The 19513-nt window shown below is 41.5% G+C and overlaps 2 protein-coding genes across 2 annotated transcripts in view; one reads left to right on the forward strand and one right to left on the reverse strand.

The window, feature by feature from the left end:
• Positions 1–350: 350 nt before the first annotated feature.
• On the reverse strand, positions 351–8809 carry VIM (vimentin). Its single transcript, XM_059488072.1, has 9 exons — positions 8190–8809; positions 7960–8020; positions 3902–3997; positions 3611–3772; positions 3036–3161; positions 2106–2326; positions 1970–2013; positions 1474–1559; positions 351–961 (listed from the first exon to the last, which is right to left on the reverse strand). The coding sequence occupies exons 1-9, from the start codon at positions 8729–8731 to the stop codon at positions 920–922; spliced, it is 1380 nt and encodes a 459-aa protein (XP_059344055.1). The 5' UTR covers positions 8732–8809; the 3' UTR covers positions 351–919.
• Positions 8810–10176: 1367 nt separating this feature from the next.
• Positions 10177–19513, forward strand: part of TRDMT1 (tRNA aspartic acid methyltransferase 1) — a 40569-nt gene continuing 31232 nt past the window's right edge. Inside the window, exon 1 of the mRNA XM_059488385.1 lies at positions 10177–10246. The gene's annotated coding sequence lies outside the window, so the exon portion shown is untranslated. The remainder of the gene's footprint in view (positions 10247–19513) is intronic.

Genomic DNA, 19513 nt, shown 5'->3' on the forward strand with positions numbered 1-19513 from the left:
TGATGTTCAGCAGACAACACCAAGCATGGTGGCTCTCCCATCTTAAAAGGGGTTTAAATACTGGAATTGTCAGCAAAAGGGCAAGCTAGTCTCTCTTAACCCCCACTCCAGCTAAAGCCTTCATGTAGCTTCTGTAATACCAACAAGCATTTGGGAACTAGTCTTTCCTGGAAAATAAGTTAATGCACCAAGTCAGCTGTTAAGCTTGCAAGGTGCTGTCTGAGATAAGGGCTCACATGAACTATTTCTTTGCTACATAAGTGCTGTTTTATAAAGCCAAGTTTTAAGGTACTTCAGGCATTCTGACATTTAGTAACCGCATTAACTAGTATATGGAAGCAAGATTAATATTTATTAGCTTGAAGTATCATATTTTATTCAAGTGATATCATAATACATTATGCATCTGCCAGTTATAATCCATTTTAATTGGTTCCAAAACCTAAGCAGTAAATAAGTAAGACAGTTTATCTAGTTAAACTGAAAAAACAGCATTCCACACAGCCAGTACTAAAGATGTCAACCGTATAACAATTCCAGCATTATGTTGTTATGGCTTTCCAGAAAGTCATGAAGTTTAACAAATTAGAACACATCAAGAGCCATTTTCCAAAGATTTATTGAAGTAGCGACAGGTTGCTCATACTGTGCTGGAAAAAGCAGTTTTATTGAATTCAGATACTTAAAAACAGTATTGCAGCACAAGATATTGCTATTTGTAAACTAGACTCCATTGTAAACTCTAATCCTTCAGGGAGAGTCAGTTTGCAAGATCTAAGACCTATTTCCTAGCATAATCATCTTGCGCTCATGGAAAAACTGCAGAAAGGCACTTGAAAGCTGTTTCTTCCTTTAAGACATGGACTTTTTCAATCTTGCTGGTAAGAGTTTCTCCTTTAGTAAGAATGCATCTTCAGCTTTACTCCAAGTCATCATGATGCTGGGAAGTTTCATTAATAACCTAATGAAAAACAGAAACACTTGCATTAAGTAGGAAGATTTTTGTGGGTTTTTTAAGGTTTAGAAGTGGAACATCCACTTCCAAAATGTGAACAAGAGGGTATCAGCTCTCACTTATGAGAAATTCCAGTTTGTAAATAGCATACAGAAACCATTCAAATTTTTTTTACTTACACCAACAACAGCATCTTATCCAAAGCAAGTAAAATAACTCTGTTTACTGTCACATGTTTTCCTAAGGAAATATATTGAGAATTTGCCAACTCAGCTGAACTTAAATACTCAATACAGAGGTAACAGTCACCAACTTAAAGTTTTACTATCAGATGAATTTTGATTTTTTTTTTTTCAGACAAGCTTATTTGCTATCCCTGTGTGTTCACACAGCTTGGAATGCCAGTTGCTGTTCTACTCAATACTTACTACCACATACAAGCTGCAGTAAGCAGTAGGCAAGCTTAAGAACTTAAGGTTACCAGCTGTGATAGAAATAAAATTAAAGTTACCACCAACCTGTCCATCTCTAGTTTCGACGGTCTTAATTAGAAGTGTTCTCTTTGAGTGAGTGTCAACCATTGGCTGAGACTCAATGTTGGTTTCTGCAGAAGAAGATGTATTATTACCAATAGTCTAGATGAAGTGCCTCCTCAAAGAAATGAGGTGTAACAGATTTTAGTGTCAACTTTCAGAATCCCAATTTAGTATACAAAGAAGTCTCCTGCTCTGAATAAGCCAGGTCTTCCACATTTTTCTCTCTGTGCCCCTTAAAGCACTTTCAGCAGGTATCCAAACTAATTGCTTGCTATGTATCAATATTTAAAAACATGTGTCCAGGAACAGAAGAGCTGCTACCATCAAAGGTTAAGTAGTTGCAAATACTGTAGTTGGATCCACGAAGAGTATTCACAACCAACTGCACTTATAAAAGTTCAAAAAACAGCATAAAATCCACAACCCTCATGCTAATGATAGAGCAAGTGCCTAAACTGAAATAGCAAAAACAACTTACCTCTCAGGTTCAAAGAAGCAAAGGTTGGAATAGGCATGTTAATCCTGAAGGAAAAAAGAAATGGGTAAAATCAGATATGGGTATAAAGTATCTTCTAATAATTTCTGGCTTTAGAAAAATGTTTGCATGTGATTACCTGCTCTCTTCACCCTCCAGCAGTTTTCTGTAGGTGGCAATTTCAATATCAAGAGCCATCTTTACATTCAGCAGGTCCTGGTACTCGCGGAGATGGCGAGCCATTTCTTCCTTCATGTTCTGAATCTCATCCTGCAGGCGCCCAATAGTGTCTTGGTAGTTAGCAGCTTCCACAGCGAAATTCTCCTCCATTTCACGCATTTGGCGCTCCAGGGACTCATTCTGGAAGGGAATACTGAAATCAAGCACTGCTGCAGGTCAGCAACTCTTCCTCACCCTCAAGACCCTCAACATTTTAAAGAAGGAAAATTGTGTTACATTAGCATCCTTTCCAAAAATGCTTAGACATGTCCCAAATTTGTCATCTCCTTATCTTCCCTTTGCAGAGTCAAGGAGAGTTATTCTGTGGCGTGATCTGAAGTGTGCCACATATTTGTTGTGCCAGGTGGCAAAGCCATCCTCTACAGTAAGCCCAACACATGCAGTTCAAGTCAGCATGCAGGCAGTCCTTAGTAGAGGAGATCTGCAGGTGTGCTAAACACTGTTACATCCATTTCAAGCCTGTCTTAAAGGAGTCATGTTTTAGCAACAGCAAAATTTGCACCTTTCACTGCTCCTCCAGGTTTTTTAAATAAGTTTATCTGTACCTGACAGACAAGGCATAAACACTTTCAGAAAGTGCTAAATAAGCAGTGAATATTATAGCAAGAGAATTAACTTATTGTTTACAGCTTAAGACTGATTCAGTGTATCAATCTAGCCAGTGCACTGTTGTATATGCACACAAATTGAGCCCACAGCATCCTTTTCAAAAAGTATTAATGTGCTGCTGAATTGCATGCCAGATTACCTGCATTCACATCCAAACTGACAATTAAACTGCAGTGCTGTGCTTAAAGCTGCAATGAAGAAGAACAACTCCTTTACTTACGCTTCCCTTAAGAGCATCAACCTCGCAGGTGAGAGACTGGATCTGTCTGCGGTACTCATTGGCTTCCTGCTTGGCCTGGCGCAGGGCATCGTTGTTCCTGTTAGCAGCTTCAGAGAGATCTGCAAACTGGAAAACCCAGTCTGGTCAGCATAACACTTCAACAGAAACAGTGAAACACCTTCTGTGGACATAGCAGTTGAGGACAGCTGGAGGTATTACAAGGGTTAGCACCTGAAATGCTTAAATATTAGTATTACTCCTGAAGTGTCTCTCTATTTCTAAATGTTATATTAGAATTCACAGCAAACTTTCATACTTGCTTTCCTGCCCTGTACATTTCCCATCTTTTCACTAATTTTTCCAGGCCAGGAAAGACTCCCAGTGTGCACCCATTACTTTGCTGCTGTAGTTATGGCACAAAATGTTTTCAGTTATACCCTTCCCAGACTAGGATTTAAAAAAAGACTTTGTGTCATGGTTATGTTCATGTCCATTAGAGAGACAGAGGGAACAGCAAGTGCTACATCAAAGCTGTTAAACAGAATTAGTTCCAGTGCCTGATGCATTTTACTTACTTTGGACTTGTACCACTCTTCAGCTTCCTGAAGATTCTTAGCAGCAACACTTTCATACTGTTGGCGAACATCCCGCAGGGCAGCAGTGAGGTCAGGCTTAGAAACATCCATATCAATTTGGATGTGCTGTTCCTGGAGTTGGGCCTGCAGTTCTCGGATTTCCTTAGAGAGAAGCAGACACTCAATATTATTGCACAAAAGCACTCAGATCATACACAGGTGAAGACTCTGGGGCAGAGCTTCCTTGCTAGACAGTCTGCATCTAAACACAGACCTCATTTCTCAGCTTACCTCATCATGAAGTTTCTTCAAGAAGACAATCTCCTCTTGCAGGGACTCGACTTTGCGCTCAAGATCAAGACGTGCCAGAGAGGCGTTGTCAACATCCTGACCAGAGAGAAGAACAATTCATAAGTTTACAAAACTGATGTAGAGAAGTCTCTTACAGCAAGTTCAGCAGCATACAGGCTGATGCTACATCTGAGCTTTTGGGCAAGACGATAGGAAATCGAAAACTGTAAAAAAACCTTTTTGCCACCTCCTACCTTACCTTTAAACCTTAGATATGCAGCTTTATTGTGAAGTTGAAAACTGTAACACATATGTTGATTACATCTTTGCTCACATGCTGCTAAGCATGATCAACAGCACACAGATCATAGTGAGTGTAAATCCTTCAAGTACTTGAGACAGAAGTCTGCAGTAAGTGCTTCTAGCTTGACTACACTGACAAAGAGTTGCACTTTGCAAGCTTCCATTCTTTTCAGTGGGGCTTAAAAGTGCAACACGTATGCTGTCAGGCCTGTCAGTGGGCTTAACTTATGGACTGCCTGGTGAAAAAGCACAGAGCCCCCTAGGTACACAGACCACACTTTTAAAGCATACTTGTAAAGCTGGTGAGGTATGTGTAAGAACTCCAGTATTCACCATGCAGGTCAACAGACCTCCCTTGAGAAAAAGAAGGTGTGAGCATAAACACAAACTGAGCTACTCATCATTGCCTACACCCTCACAGTTTCTGGCAAAGGCTCCACCTTTTGCTGCACAGAGATAGTCTTAATCAACAGCAAAAATTCATTTAGAGCATAACAGAAGACACGTCATGAATGTTATAAGGGAACAACTTGAATTAGTTCAAAAATATAAGACTAAACATTGATTGGCAACTTCTTACATTTTGAATATGTAAGGCCTTTAGTTGTAAAGGGGAAGATTGTTCTTTTCACGCTAGTTACATACACAGCCACATGCTTGTGCTCACAGGGTATTAACATATCAGGTTCTCACAGCTTACTCTAAAGCTATTTTGGATTGCCCAAAGCATAAGCATTCCTAATCAGCAGCTTTCTTTATTATGGCACCTTTGAAATACGGAGTGTTTTCTTCAGACTACTAGAAAGCCTTTCCTTGGATCACTCATACTTTGGGGCAAGGTCCTTGCTCCAGAAAAATTATCCTGTTTACTTTATCCAGCAAAATACCCCTTTCATGCATTATTCCATAACTTTTCTATCAATTCCAGTTTTACACCCACAGTTCACATCAGCTCTGTTTTTCAGTTCAGGCAAAGAATTTCCTAATTAATTTGTTCTCCTCCCCCCAAAACCCTCATGATCATTCTGGCAGAAAATTACATGGCCATGACCCAACATGTTTACATAACTGGCCAGACATCCAAAGATTTTCTAGAGGATTTTGCAGAAAACTTCACCCTGAAGGCTATTTTTTTTAATAACAACTGAATAGCTACAGGATTTTAAGACCTTATAGTAAATTGAAAGCAAGTTAAACTGAAGACACGTAAAACATGTGGCATGTACTTTACTATATGCTATCATTTATGTATTCCCTATCATTAAATTTTGGTGTTTCAGTAGTTTCTAGATGTGTGGAGAACCACATAAATGAATTGGCTACTTGTAGCCTGAACAACAAGTACAACTTGTTTGCAGTTGGAATACATGCTGATTTTATCCTCGGAGCTTCTTCAGTGCAAGCCACACACTTTGCAGGGTTGAGCACCTCAAGCTAGCCAGGACCTGACCTATGAGGCTTGTCACAGGTTCAGGACCTATTCCTTGCTACTAGACAAGCTGGCAAAGCTGCACAAACTTTTTCACTGTGATGCTTGTCCTGCCCCAAAAGGAAAGTCCCCACTGAACTTTCACATACACTTTTTGCAGTACATCCCTCAGCACATGAGTAAAATCATATCTTTGTCCAGAAGAAATAAATTAAAATTCAGTACATATGAGCTGAACAGTCTCTGAAACTGGCAGCTTTTGGAAATAAAAACTTAAGTTCAAATCTTCGTTCTTTATTTTAAAATACTGAAGTACACAACTGCTCCTTCTGATGATACATCAAAACAGGAAAGCACCTGCTGAAGTGATCCAAATCTATAACAACTACACAACTTTCCAGTGGAAAAATATAATGATTTAATAGAAAGCTGTGCATTGTTTTAAAATGGAAAGCACAACAGGATATTTCAGCTTCAGTGTTCTTCGAATTTAATTTCACTTTCAGAAGAACAAGCTTGCACTGAAACAGATTTAGGTTTCAAAACCAACATGTTAACTCCATCCTTGCCAGTAAGGAAAAATTAGGTATGACTGATGTTCAAATCAAGCACACCAGCATGTACCAGTTATGTCATGAGGGGATTTAGTGTAGAGCTTCCATAGACAATGATTCGTATTTCTTATGCACAAGCTACAACTTAGGGTAAATGGATCCAATTCTGACTGTCCTGCATGCACACATCTGCTGGAGGCTGAGCTTCTGAGTGACCCCTTTCCAAATACAGGGAACAACTGGACAATGCATGTGGGGTAGGCACACCAAGCCAAGCTCACTTTAGAGCCCAGAGCCTCCATAAGACTCAGCTGGGTTGAAATGCAGACATGCCTGAAGTGCACCAATTAAATATGAAAGATCATGTAAAAGCCAACCTTAAGTCAATTGATCCTTCAACTGAATTCAGCAATGAATCAGAGCAGATGATGTCTCTAAAACTTAAGTTAAATGCTCCTTCATAAACTTCACACTACAGTAAATTGTCTTAGCACTCGTTAAAAAAAAAAAAAAAAAAAGAAGCTTAAATTAAGGCAGCATCTCAGACTGTTGTTTAAAACTTCTGTCCCCAGAATGCCACTGGAGACTGAATTCCCAGGCTCTGAATGGGAGTAGGTGTTTCAGTTTCCCCACACTATCTCCTGAACACACCTGCTGTCCTTCAAGGACTGTAAATATACTGCAGTCAAAAGCCTTTCCCAGGGAAACGCTAACAATCAAGTGCTGATTTCCTGAACAGTGACTTCTGTTAATGCCTATGAAGAGCTCTGGGACAAAGTCAGCCTGTACCCAGCTGCCTGGTGATAAGGGGAGTCACACTTCCAGTCTGAAAGAATGCTAGCAATGCTGTTTTACACCAGGAGTTTTAGGGAAGAGACCTTGTTTTGAGAAGGCATATTCCTAAATATCTCTTAGTCCAAACAAGGCTTAATCTAAGTTGAAAGCTGGTTTTGCACAAGTGAAAACTTGAGCTTAAGAGTTTTAGAACACTGTTTGCACAGTTGTTTCTGGTTGTCATGTAGATTTACTTTATCTGGATAACATCACAGCATCCTACAAAGACTAAACTCTAACATAACTTGTTTCCTAGGTTAACATCTTTGTTTTACAGAGGATTAAGTTTAATGTTCTTCATGGACACCCAGAGGAGGCAAACTCAATCCTGTGACCTCGCCCCAAGGAACATACTGTCTACTTCTTGTCAGCAGACAACACCCACATAAAAAACCTTCAATTTGAAACTGTTGCCCAGTAATGGACTGACCAGTGATTCATCAAAAAGGAGTTCTGTTTTGTACAAAAACTGGCCCATAACAGTCACACTTCGCTAGAAATATTCCCGCACCATTACACATTTAGTAAGAATGCAGCCCACTGCGCCCTCCCCTCCGACACAAAGGGATCTATTATTTCAATCTGCTGCAACCACACTTGCCATAATGCCTGTATCTGCATTCCACGGTGAATCCCATAGAAACCATTAATACCCTTCAGCCAAGCGAGCAGATGGCCCCCTTTCACTTTTATTGGATCGGAAAGTGATTCCGCGTTGGGGTGTTTTTTGTAAAACGGGCTAGACTTGGATAAAGCAGGACAATAGTTTACCTCCCCTCCCCTCAGACTGCCGCATCCCCCTAAAGAAAACACGGAGGGCTCGCGTGAGAACTGACGGAACCTCTTTGTGCAAGGAAAGCAAACTCCGGCGCTCCCACCCTCCGCCCCAGGCACAGCCGCCACCTCCTCGGGCCCCTCCCTCCTCCAGCACCGCTAACCTGTCTGAAGGACTGCAGGGTGTTCTCGGCCTCCTCCCTCTGAAGCATCTCCTCTTGCAGCCTAGAAGGGACAAGGCGGCGGTGAGGAGGGAGCGGGGGTCCCCCAAATCCCCCCGCCCAGCCTCCCGCCTGCCCGGTACCGCTCGGGATGCTCCGCGCCAGGGGACAGGGCGGCGGGGAGGCAGCGGGAGCGGCGGCAGCCCCAGCCCGCCTTCCCCCGGGACACTCACTTCTCCCGCAGCCGCATGATGTCGTCGGCGAGGTTGTCCCGCTCCACTTCCACTCGTGCCTTGTCGTTGGTGAGCTGGTCCACCTGTCGCCGCAGCTCCCGCATCTCCTCCTCGTAGAGGTCGCCCAGGCGGGACGTGCCCTTGCCCTTGAGCTGCTCCAGCTCGGCCAGCAAGATCTTGTTCTGCTGCTCCAGAAAGCGCACCTTGTCGATGTAGTTGGCGAAGCGGTCATTAAGCTCCTGCAGCTCAACCTTCTCGTTGGTGCGGTTCGCCTTGAACTCCGTGTTGATGGCGTCGGCCAGGGAGAAGTCCACGGAGTCGTGGAGCCGCATGGGCGGCATGCTGCTCCGCAGCCGCACCGACGTCGTCTTGGTGGCGTACATGCCGCCGGGCGAGGCGGACACGTACCGGGCGCTGCTGGGCCGCAGGGCGCTGCCCAGCGAGTACCGGCTGCTGGACGTGATGTAGCGGGTGCCGGTGCTGGGGCGGCTGCCCCCGCCGAACATGCGCCGGTACGAGGAGTTTTTCGTGCTGATGCTCATAGCGACGGCGGCGCGGGCTTTGTAATCCGGGAGCGGAGCGGGACGATCCGGGTGTGCGGTGAAGAAGGGCGGTGGCTGCGGCCAGGGCCCCTTCTTATGGGCGCCGCGAACCCGCCCCGCGGAGCCGCCCCGCTCCGCCCCGCCCGCGGGGAAGGGGCGGCGGCCGCGGACACAAAGGCGGTGAGCGGGGCGGCCGGGCTCGGCAGGGTGGGCGGCAGTCTGAGCTGGGGCTGGCTGGGTCCCCAGGGGCTGGTGGGTTTCCGCCGGGGCTGCGGGACGTGGCAGGGCGGTGTCCCACACGGCGGGCGCGGGGAACCCCGGCACGGCGCGCCCCGGCAGCACGGGCTGACAGCGGCGGCATCTCCGGCGTCGCGGAAATGGGCGCTGGGTTTCCCCTCTCATCTCCTTGTCCCCCTCCAGAGTGAGCGTGGTGGCTGCAAGAAGGAGCTGGCAAGTTTAATGTCACAGCCCTGGCAAAATACTCCGAATAACTTATTAAAACCCCTCTATAGGTATGATGTATGTTATCTAGATATTTTTCTAAGAACCTTCCCTTTCCTTTTGAGTTTTCCAAAAGAGTAAGATCAGGGAAAAATTATGCTAACTACTCACAAAGGGCTGCCAAGTGTCCAAAATAAGCCAGAAAATAATGTAGGTGCTTTCTTTAGCTGCCTCCCATGATAGCAATCTCATCTCCTATGATTAAGAATGAACTTTACAGGTTAAATATGTTTTCCTTGTAGCTCGGTAAGCAGTGACATGCCTAAGACATTATTGTACCAATGATCCCAGGAATAATTTAGGGGTTTTTTTGTGTGGACAGTACATTATTGAAATTGCTGCATGCAGGATCTTGCTCCCAGACAATAGCTAGGAGAGTAGCAGGCTTGATTTTAACAAAGGTTTGTTTCTACACTTCTGTACCAAACAGCAATTTGCTATTAATTTTGGTAGGCATATGGTCAGAGTCTTAGGAGAGCATCTGACCAAATGATAATTGTTCATTAACTATGATCTGCAAATACATACAAATATGTGTAAAATAAAAGGCCAGACAAAAATCCCAGTGTTTTCAGAGCAATTTTACTATCAAAATGGGACTACCAGCAATGGAAAAGAGTGATGTAGGTAGTACAGGGCAATAGCAATGGAATAAAAGTTAACAGAGAAAAACTTTGAGTAGCAGCAGATTGTTTCAGCATGAATGCAGAGGTTGCTTAAGGAAGATGACAGAATCTCTGCCATTTAGATAACTTTAAACTTGAGTGGCCAAAGCACGACTCACATTCTGAAAGTCTGCACTGATGCATCAGGTAAGGAACATATTTTTTCTCTCTGCTATGGGAAGTGAATGATACATTGTACACATATTATCTGTAATGTATTGCTTCAGCACTTAGGGGATGCAAAACTACCATTGATTTTTGATTATTTTTAGCTTGCAGTCCTGCACGAAGAAATCTCTTCATTGGAAGCTCTGATAAACCTGAACATGAACAGTGGGTAGAGAAAAAGGTAATCTTCACACCCCAATTCACCCCTATTGTACTTCAGGTAATGTACTTTACAATGAAGAAAGTGAACTATATATTTTATTAAAGATTTTGTTTATTTGAAAGAAATTCTGCTTTGCTTTCATTCTGTTGGCAACCAGAAGTGCAGGAATGCAATTTGTATCTAAAAGTAAGTCCTTGAGGTTTTAATTTCTTTTGTTCACTGGAGCTTAGTCAAGCAAAGGAAGCTGACAAGGTTGAGCCACTGAAGTGCTTGTAGTATAAGTCCTGGGCTACAGCTCATTCCATTCACCCACTGAATAAGAGGCAGAGGTCACACAGCATTCTTGAGGCTAAGGGTTCCCAAAGCCCAGCCTGGACGCTGTTGTGCTGCCCAGCCCTCTCAGAGCTCTATTTAAGCCATCAAGTTTGAGCTGTAAGCCTTTGAGAGCCCTGGCACAGAAGTACATACTTGTTCTGTGAGTAGGCAAAAAGCAAAACAGCACATAACCAACAATCTCATGGATTAAAGATGCTGTACTCAAAAATACTGATAGCTTTGGTAGACTGTTGTTTTTTAAAGGTGTGCTGGTGCCCCATCTGTTTTTCCTAACAGAGCACAACTTATACTTCACAAAATCTTCAATGGCACACATATGCAAGAATCATCCTCATTCAGAAAATGCTTTGCCCCTAAAATCCAAGGTATTTGTTTTAGTAAATATGACCACCCAATTCCTGTTTCAAGTGTAATTTCCATATGTTTATGTCACTGTTGCCATATGTGCTCTTGGCCACCTGCCTCATTTCTGTGTCTCACCACGAAATGTTCAGATATTGTTGGCTGTTGGGACTACAGTAAACCTTTAAGTGCCTTTTACTGGTTGGCACTTACACAGATGCACGAATGGAAGAAGCTGTATGTTTCTTGTAAACTGTAATAAATTTAACACACATTTGCATTGCAAACCCCCAAGGGGATGAAAATGTGTTCCCTTGAAATAAAAAGATCTTTCCTGTCCTTCTCAGAAGAGACTGTCTCAGTGTAGCCATAAACATCAGGAAGACTGTACTTTGAATGGAAAGGGAATCACAGTAATATCTAGTTTCATGGAAAATGCTATGGGACTCTCAGAGGCGGTGGCTGATGGAGATCCTGACCATTTCTGACATGAAGAAGAGACAGCTAAGAGCATCACTCAGCACCACGTTGGGGATTATTCATAAACTACTGGTTGTCATCTGTGCTGTTTACTGCAATGCCTTCCCTTGCAATTCCAATGTGCAGCCATGCAGCTGCCTGGTCAGCACACAACATCACCTCTACAGAAGTAGATCAGAGGTAGTGGCACTCTTGAAAATACAAACAAGTATTTTTATCACAAGAGTTTCAGTTCAGACTGAAATTTTCTTTTATGCCTTTTTTTTTGTGGCCTTTTTTTTCCACAGATAATTATTATTGGTTTACTGCCAAGAATGAAATACAGAATCAAGTCCTAGAAATTTAGCAAAAAGACACCTGTATTTTGTGTAACTTTCATTAATGGGAAAAGTAGATATGAATAGAGAAAAGGTAGGAGTGCCTGAATGGCTTTATACTACATATTGGTCGTACTAAAAGTTAAAAAGTCCATATAACAGAATTTCTATTATTTCCTTGCAAAAATATCTGTTGGTCTGAAAACATCATTGAAAAGCCTAGAATTCACTTACTTTTTTTTTTTTTTTTCATTCACCTTTTAATTTAAACAGTAAGAAACGGGAATAATTTTGTCCAAATATTGAATGTGCTTTCCAGTTACATAAACCTGGACTAAACAGATGTGAATGCTTTTCTTAATCAGATTTATGCCCTTTTTCTAAAGTTTCTGTTTCCAGGAGGTGTAGAAGGACACATAGAGATTAAATACCCATGAAAAAACATCCTGCCATGCAAATACAATAATTTTTGTGTCAGTACCATAAGCCCAGGCATGAATGGGGCTGTAGAGACATTCCTGCACACATCCCCTGCACCATGACTATCAAACAAACTCTGGGCAATAGGGACACATTTTAACATGAGGAAATAAAAGCCCCTTAACACCCTACAGACAATTGAACCAGAGGAACACTCTGTAGTGCTCAGTCAGAGTAAGTGCTGTGGCCTATCACTTCAGTGACTGCTGTGGCTTTCACTGGCCAAAAACCACAGACTGCTATAATTTTGAAAACAGAAAGGTCCCTGTTTGAGATAAAAAAGGGATTCTGGCTGTAATCTTCAGCTGGGAGAAGTCTCTCCCTTTAGCTGAGAGCCAAGTGTAAGGAGGAACCCCCAAGACAGGCCAGTGCATCCAGGGAAGTGATGGTTTTTCTGAACTCTGATAATATATCTCCCTGCATTCTGACTAGGAAAAGCTGATTTGGATTTCTGAATTATTACCAGGCTGCAGAACATCTAACTGTTCCAGCATTGAATTCTCCCCTTGTGACTAACTTCCTTGACTAATTTTTGTCTTGATAAAGAAACTGGCAAATTCTTTTATGAAATTTATTTTTAAAATTATGTTGCCTATTGTCATTGCCAGCATTGCAAAGCATATCAAATTGGTATGACTAGCAGCTGATTTTTCCAAGTAAATGACTAGGTTCTATACTCAAAACTAACCAAGTCTGTCTGAAGTATTCTATTTTAATGTATATGAACTATATGAAACTGGCAGGGTTTTCATCATTAAGGAAGTGATTTGAACATGAGTCAAGGCACCCTGTCACACGATTTACATTTCCAAAGAATTATTATTGTTGTGCATGAGGTGTCTCTCTACTTTGGTTTCTAATTTTTTGTACCAAAATAGGACATTTTTGTACCAAATCAGGTGCTCATTTTCAAAGCCACTACAGTCCTGTGCCCTGAGGTTGTATCAAACACCATGCACAGCTCTAGGAACAGAGGAGAAGTTTTTAAGCTCTATCACAAGTATAGCAATTTATATAATCTATTCCTTAAAAAATAAAAAATCCCAAAAAATTAAGAATGACACCCTGCCTCACTTCATTTAACAGCAATAGCACTGACTGCTGAATGGCAGCAGTACAGGAATGACTGGGACATATAGAATGAGATTTTCCAAACTGAGAAAAGGCTTGGCATGGCTTAAGACTCAATGCTCAACTCTTTAGACAGAACAAATTTTTAGAATACACAAAATCTCTCAGTCTTGATTTTGGGTGCCCCAAAACAGATAATTTGAAATTTTATGTCTCCACATCCTTGTTTAATGAAATTTGTATATTGTCAAAGACCAAGAAATTGTTCAAGGATCATGATAGGCATGTCGTAAGGACCATTTAACTTAAATATCAGATAAAATTAGGCAGCTCAAGTTTTCTGGAGAATCTGTGCAAAATACATAGTGTAGCTTTTTTCTGTCCTTTGCCACACTGCTGACCTGGCCATCTTGGCCTTGCTCAGCACTAGGTTGCAATTTCTGCAGCATACTGTTGGTTCAGGTAGAAGGCAACAGCGTGGATGAACAGTTACTTGTCACATTACAATGGGAAGCACTGCCTTGGTTCACTGTTTTAAATTTTGAAGTTGCAAACTTTTTCAAGGTTGAGTCATCCATCCATCCATCCATCCATCCATCCATCCATCCATCCATCCATCCATCCATCCATCCATCCATCCTCTCTTTGAGGAAATCTAAAAGAAGTGATTCTTGTATGCCATTAATGAACCCTGACAGTTAAACACTTACTACTTCTTTTTGGCCAAGTTTTTTCAACTCAAACTGCTTAAAGAGCTCCTATAGCCAAAAAACAATTAAATCTGAGAAGTGATTTCATTCTTTTCTCTCCCCCACTTCCATCACTTACACAAAGCATAAATAGCATAATGTTTTCTTGCCATGATATACCAGGAAATTATGATCTTTCTGAGGAAGAGGCAGGACACAGCAATGGAATCGTTAATTGCGTGCAGCGATTGTTCCATTCTTCCTTTGAGATGCCCAGGACAAGCAGAGCAGTACTCGCTCCTTGAAGGCCAAGTTTTTAGTGGATTCCTCAGTCCAAGTTCTTGTGCCAAATCCTGGGTTCCAATGAGACTCATAAACTGAGCATACATTGTGTTAGCCGTTCTGGGATTAATTGGCTCCTTTCAAATGGAAGAGGCGGTGCTGCACACACCCCAAAGCTGAGGAGACTGAGTTTCAAAATAGACATTCTGTTTTTGCATGCCAGCTCTATGCCTAATTTCCAAGCGTAAATATACTCTGTCCAGTTGGGATTAAGGAGGGAAGATGATCCCGATTTAAGATGCATAAATATTGCGGGCGATAAGGAATTGAGTGGAAAATTAGTTAAATACAGAAGAGATGATGCATATGGCTGGAGAAGGAAGAGAGCAAATGTCTGGAAGAGTAGAGGTGTCCATACCTTTTCACATGGAACAGTGTCCCAATACAAAGACAATTCACTGTCTACCCAAAATTTTCCTTAGGAATTTGGTCTTGTATATGGTCCAATACACATCCTAGGCAGAAGAGAGTATGTGTAGGATCACAGGAGAAAGGAACTGACAACTATTCAGGAGCTTTGTAGATGTTTCAGTTCTGCTAACTCGGACTTTTGCCAGTGTTTGTAGCTGCTTATTTGACACGGATCAGGCATTTTTATAAACTCCATGACAGAATTTACCAGGCCTACCATGTAAGTCCAGCACATCAGGATGAAAAAACATACGGGTCAGATGTCAGGATATTTAAAGGGAGAGGCATGGTTTTCCCTGAATATGGTAATGCCACTGGCCTGCAGTTGTATTCTGAAAATAATCAACTTCTGTCATATCAAGAGGAATCTTGAGAGCTATCCCACAGATGAAGGACACGATACTATTGTACTACAATATACATGAAGCCTGGACTGCCAATGACAATGTGAACTATTCACAGTTTAGGTTAATTAATTACTTGAGTTTAATATTGTTAGGTTTTGAACAACGGTGTCCTATACTGTTGGAGATGAGTGCTACATCTGACGTGGCACCAGAACTGTGATATAATCATCTTCAGGGACTACATCTGACATATAGGGTTCCCAATGGACAATTCCAACAATCTCCCATTGTATTTTTCTGTTGATTTATGAGAAACATATTTGCTGGAGTTTTAGTAAGCCCAACTCCCCACCGCTGAATTTTGACACTGCCAGTCCGTTCTGGCATATGTCTTGTGCAAGAAGATTTCTCTTCTTCAGAAATAACTATTTTAGGCTTTCTTGGTCCTTTTAGGCTAGGCTTTTGGGGGCTTCTATCTCCAAGCTGTCTTGGTAAAAATAACATTTAAATGTCACAGTCCTTTTTCTAAAAAAACATTTGTTTCAACTTTAGAGAAACCTAAAGCTTTTGTTCTTAGTTCAGGCAAAGAGGAAAGGGGAACAGCCCCCAAAAGCAGCCAAAAATTACACTATTACATTTTTCCTAGATTTCTTTCACAATAACTTTTCAATTTTTCCTTTATTTCAGTTTATCCTTACAAAATCTCACAACTTCTTCAACTCTCTTGTTTTATTATAGACTATTTTCCAAGAGACTTTTGGGTAGATATTATATTGGTGTGTTTTACAGGTATCTGTAGACATTTCCATGCTAGAAAGAGAATATCTTAAGTACGGTAACTTTTTCAATTGCAATCCATAACTGATATCAAATAGTTTCATATTAGTTTTAAAGTAACTCATTTGCAAATGCCTGCAACAGAACCAGGGTGGAAGACATCTCTGTGCTTCCTAGGCACCAAGTGCTCAGCTTCTTGGGCAGATCTTACAGTACTCACTGTATACAATTTTGGTTTAATCTAATCTGAAGGTCACTCAGGAGGTCCACAGTTACAGCTCTGCTATGGCTGCATTAAAGGTTTTCTTTCTCTCTGGAGAAAATACCCTTCTGCTGAAATCCTACCACCATGCCAGATCTCATTTCCCGTGCTAAATAATGCTACTTGTAGTCCAAGATTAAACTCACCACATGGACTGAATAAGAAAAAACCCAACAGTTTGGGCAGGGGCTGAACTCTTTAAAAGACAAAACTGCAGTCTACAAAAGCTGTAGGTGGTACCAGATGGCCTTGTGATCAGAAGGTGTGACCAACACCGACATACAGCTACAAGTCTTTTTCAGTTTGCACAGTATAAGATGTGCAAATCATATGGGGATACCGGAGGTGAAAATTCTTGCCTTAAGCAAGAAGTGAAGAGGCATATCCAGGCTCACTGGCTGCACTTCCTTTCTTTCCCCCACCTCCCCTCCCCTCCCTTTGCAAGAGCAGCAGGCACCACATCATTTCCTCCTGCCCTTGCAAGGGAGCTGGGATCTCCCACGCCATTACCTCATCCTGAACTGATCCCCCTTAACAAATGCCTGGCTCTGTGCCTGCTGTTGCCCTTCAAAGGTCTCAGTCAAAATGCATTCATTGCACCAGCAATCTTTCGCCTGACTGCAGGGGCCTTAAAGAGCTCTGTTTTGTTCAATCCAGTGAATACATAGTTTTTTATATAATTTTTTTTTTGTCAAGCACTGGAATGTGTAAGTTCAAGAAAGTCAATAACAATGTAAACATATGCCTCTCATCCAGCCTGAGTAACCACTGCAGGCCAAATGTAACAAACAAGCCAGATTTATTTAGATTTAAATGTATTTAAACCAGAAAAGTAAAGATTTAATTAGAGAAGCAATGTCTTTTTATTCCTTACTCCCTACAGAGTATATACCTAGCCCCAAAACCTGAAAATCAAATCCTGAAATCGAGCTAGTATTATATTTGAAAAGCAAAAGGTTAAAAATGTTTGTGTCTGATCACTCTTGCAAATAATTTCAGCTACATAAATTTTCCTGGTATAGAGTTCTTAGAAAATGCATTGAGAGAGACTGACAAACTTGGTTTGATGTGGTTTTCTCTTCTAGTCTTGCAGATGCATGGCATTATAAATGAAAATCATAGGCTTCCTTAGCCATACTGGCACAGCCCAGCCACTTCCTGGAAGCACCGCCTCTGTGGCTGACAGCTAGTTTTACTGAGCAGCACTTCAGCAGAAATCAGCTCTGATAAATACCCTTCTGAAACAGAACATCCGATAAAGATTGACTTTGATAAACTGCAAAAGGTTTTCAGTTTTATTAGTAACCTGCTGGGCCAACGGTTATGGAAGCAATAATTGATGCCATATGCTCTCAGGGATTTTTTTCAATTCACTGGTTGCATTGCAAGGGTAAGACATGCCTCACATTCTTTCCTGGCCACAGTGATTTCTGACCCAGAATATCAGCAGAGATGTTCACATACTCTTCCTGATCCTCACTTGGGTGTTTAGTAGGTTATATTGGACCTTTGGAAAAAAGAAGCATTTTTTGTTATTCAGCTATCAACATTGATATTTGCTTGTATGAAGTTTTGGCTGATCACTGTGAAGGCACTTTTAAACATGCAGTGTACGAGCAGAGGGAGGTTTTCCCTATTCTCTCTCCATTTTTTTAATATAGAGAAAATGCTCACAAACACTTCTCAGCTTCAAGTCCACTACCTTTCATCACCCAGGGGTTACATTCATGGCCTGGACACAGCCCAGTGACAGGCACTGCAGACTGGCAGCCTCCTGTCACAGCTGGGGATGAGCAGAGGCCCTGCTGGCTCTGCTCTGCTGCAAAGGGGAGGGCAGGGAGGAGACTCACATGTAACTGCTTATCGAGTTTTGTGTGCATTTTTTGAATTAGAGAAACAGAGCAGTGAAAATCTTTTCATCTCACTTTGAGGGCAGGATTACATGGTCCAGTCATATTTTGTAATTTTGTTTTTCAGTTGCCAAGTACAATGCAGAATCTTAAGAAAGGGGGTGTGTTCCTGTGATGTTCTTGTGTAGCATTGCTAATTGTAATGTTTTTAACAATTCTAAAGCATTTTAAGAAGAGAAAATACTGCAGTGGTTGTGGTTTCTTGTTCTCTAACCACATGTAGCTGTTTCACTGCATATTTGTTGTATTACCAAGGCAACAATTTCAGACCTGGCATGATTATCTGTATCATACCACTCATCAGAGATGTGGGCAAACTCCAGAAACTTCTGCATTGAGGGAATGATGCTAGTTGGTAGGAGGCAGGAGTTTTCAAAGCTGTCTCAGTGAAAATGCTGATATCACATGCTTATGTCAATAGCTTTAAAAATACCATTAAAAGATCAGTTTTCTTAAAATATATTTTTCTATAAATATATTAGAGTCAAGCAAATCGCTGTTTCATCAATGCATTATCATAATTCTGTAGATGTGCCCATTTAGAAAAAATAAGCATCATTTTAGAAAAATCTTTCATTTGTTATTTAAAGCCAACTACATTGTGGATCCATAAATGATACATGAAAGAGCCCATACTTATGTCCTAAAAAATGGAGAGTCCAGAGTTAGACTTTGGACTTCAACTCTGCTATTAATCTCCTCTGTTAATAAAATTTAATGTTCATGGACTTCTATAGGAATCCTATCCATCCTATATGCATGGAGAAGAGTAAAAAGGAGCTGCCACAATACCCAAATTTCAGTAAGTCAGAGATCCAATTGGGAAATTTTGCAGACATGTGGCTGCTTTGGGGTCACAAGATAAACTTTGAGCAACATTTAGCTCACCCCATGACAATGACAGCACATGTCAGCAAGATTTTCTGAGTGAAGTATGAACAGTTGCTTTCACAGGGCTCACCCTCTCTCTGCCATCATTCCGGGTTTTCCTCTGAGAAGCAAGATATGAGTGGCCATGGATCTCAGCACTTCTGAGCCATTGCTCCTGTCTGAAACAAGCAGCATGCCTTAAATACTATTATCTAAGTTTGGATCCAGAAAGTATGGTTATTATTATGTTGACTTTACATTTTTAAAGTGAAGAACACTACAAGTAACTGCTTCCAGATTCCCTGTTTTCATTTTGTTTTTCTGCAGCTGTCAATTAATAAAGAGAACCAGGTTAGGGCAGACACAGTTATAAAGAATTATAAAAGTGACTGGTGCCAGTTGTTAAAAAATGAGCACTAGGGAAGTTTTGGTGTTTTCCATTCTTTACAAGAGGAAGCCAATAAAATTCCAATCCAGTTTATTAATTTCTTTGTTGCCAGAGTGGAGGCATGTTGATCATATTCTCCAGTTTACTACACTGGAAGAGGAAGTAGGTGGAGGATTTCCCCTGAGCTGGGAATATTCTACTGCCACCAACCAGCACTGCAGAGACATCTCCGCTGCTTTTTCCATCTGACTCCACTTTTCCTA

Source organism: Ammospiza nelsoni, chromosome 1, assembly GCF_027579445.1.
Source record: "Ammospiza nelsoni isolate bAmmNel1 chromosome 1, bAmmNel1.pri, whole genome shotgun sequence".
Classification (NCBI taxonomy): Eukaryota; Metazoa; Chordata; class Aves; order Passeriformes; family Passerellidae; genus Ammospiza; species Ammospiza nelsoni.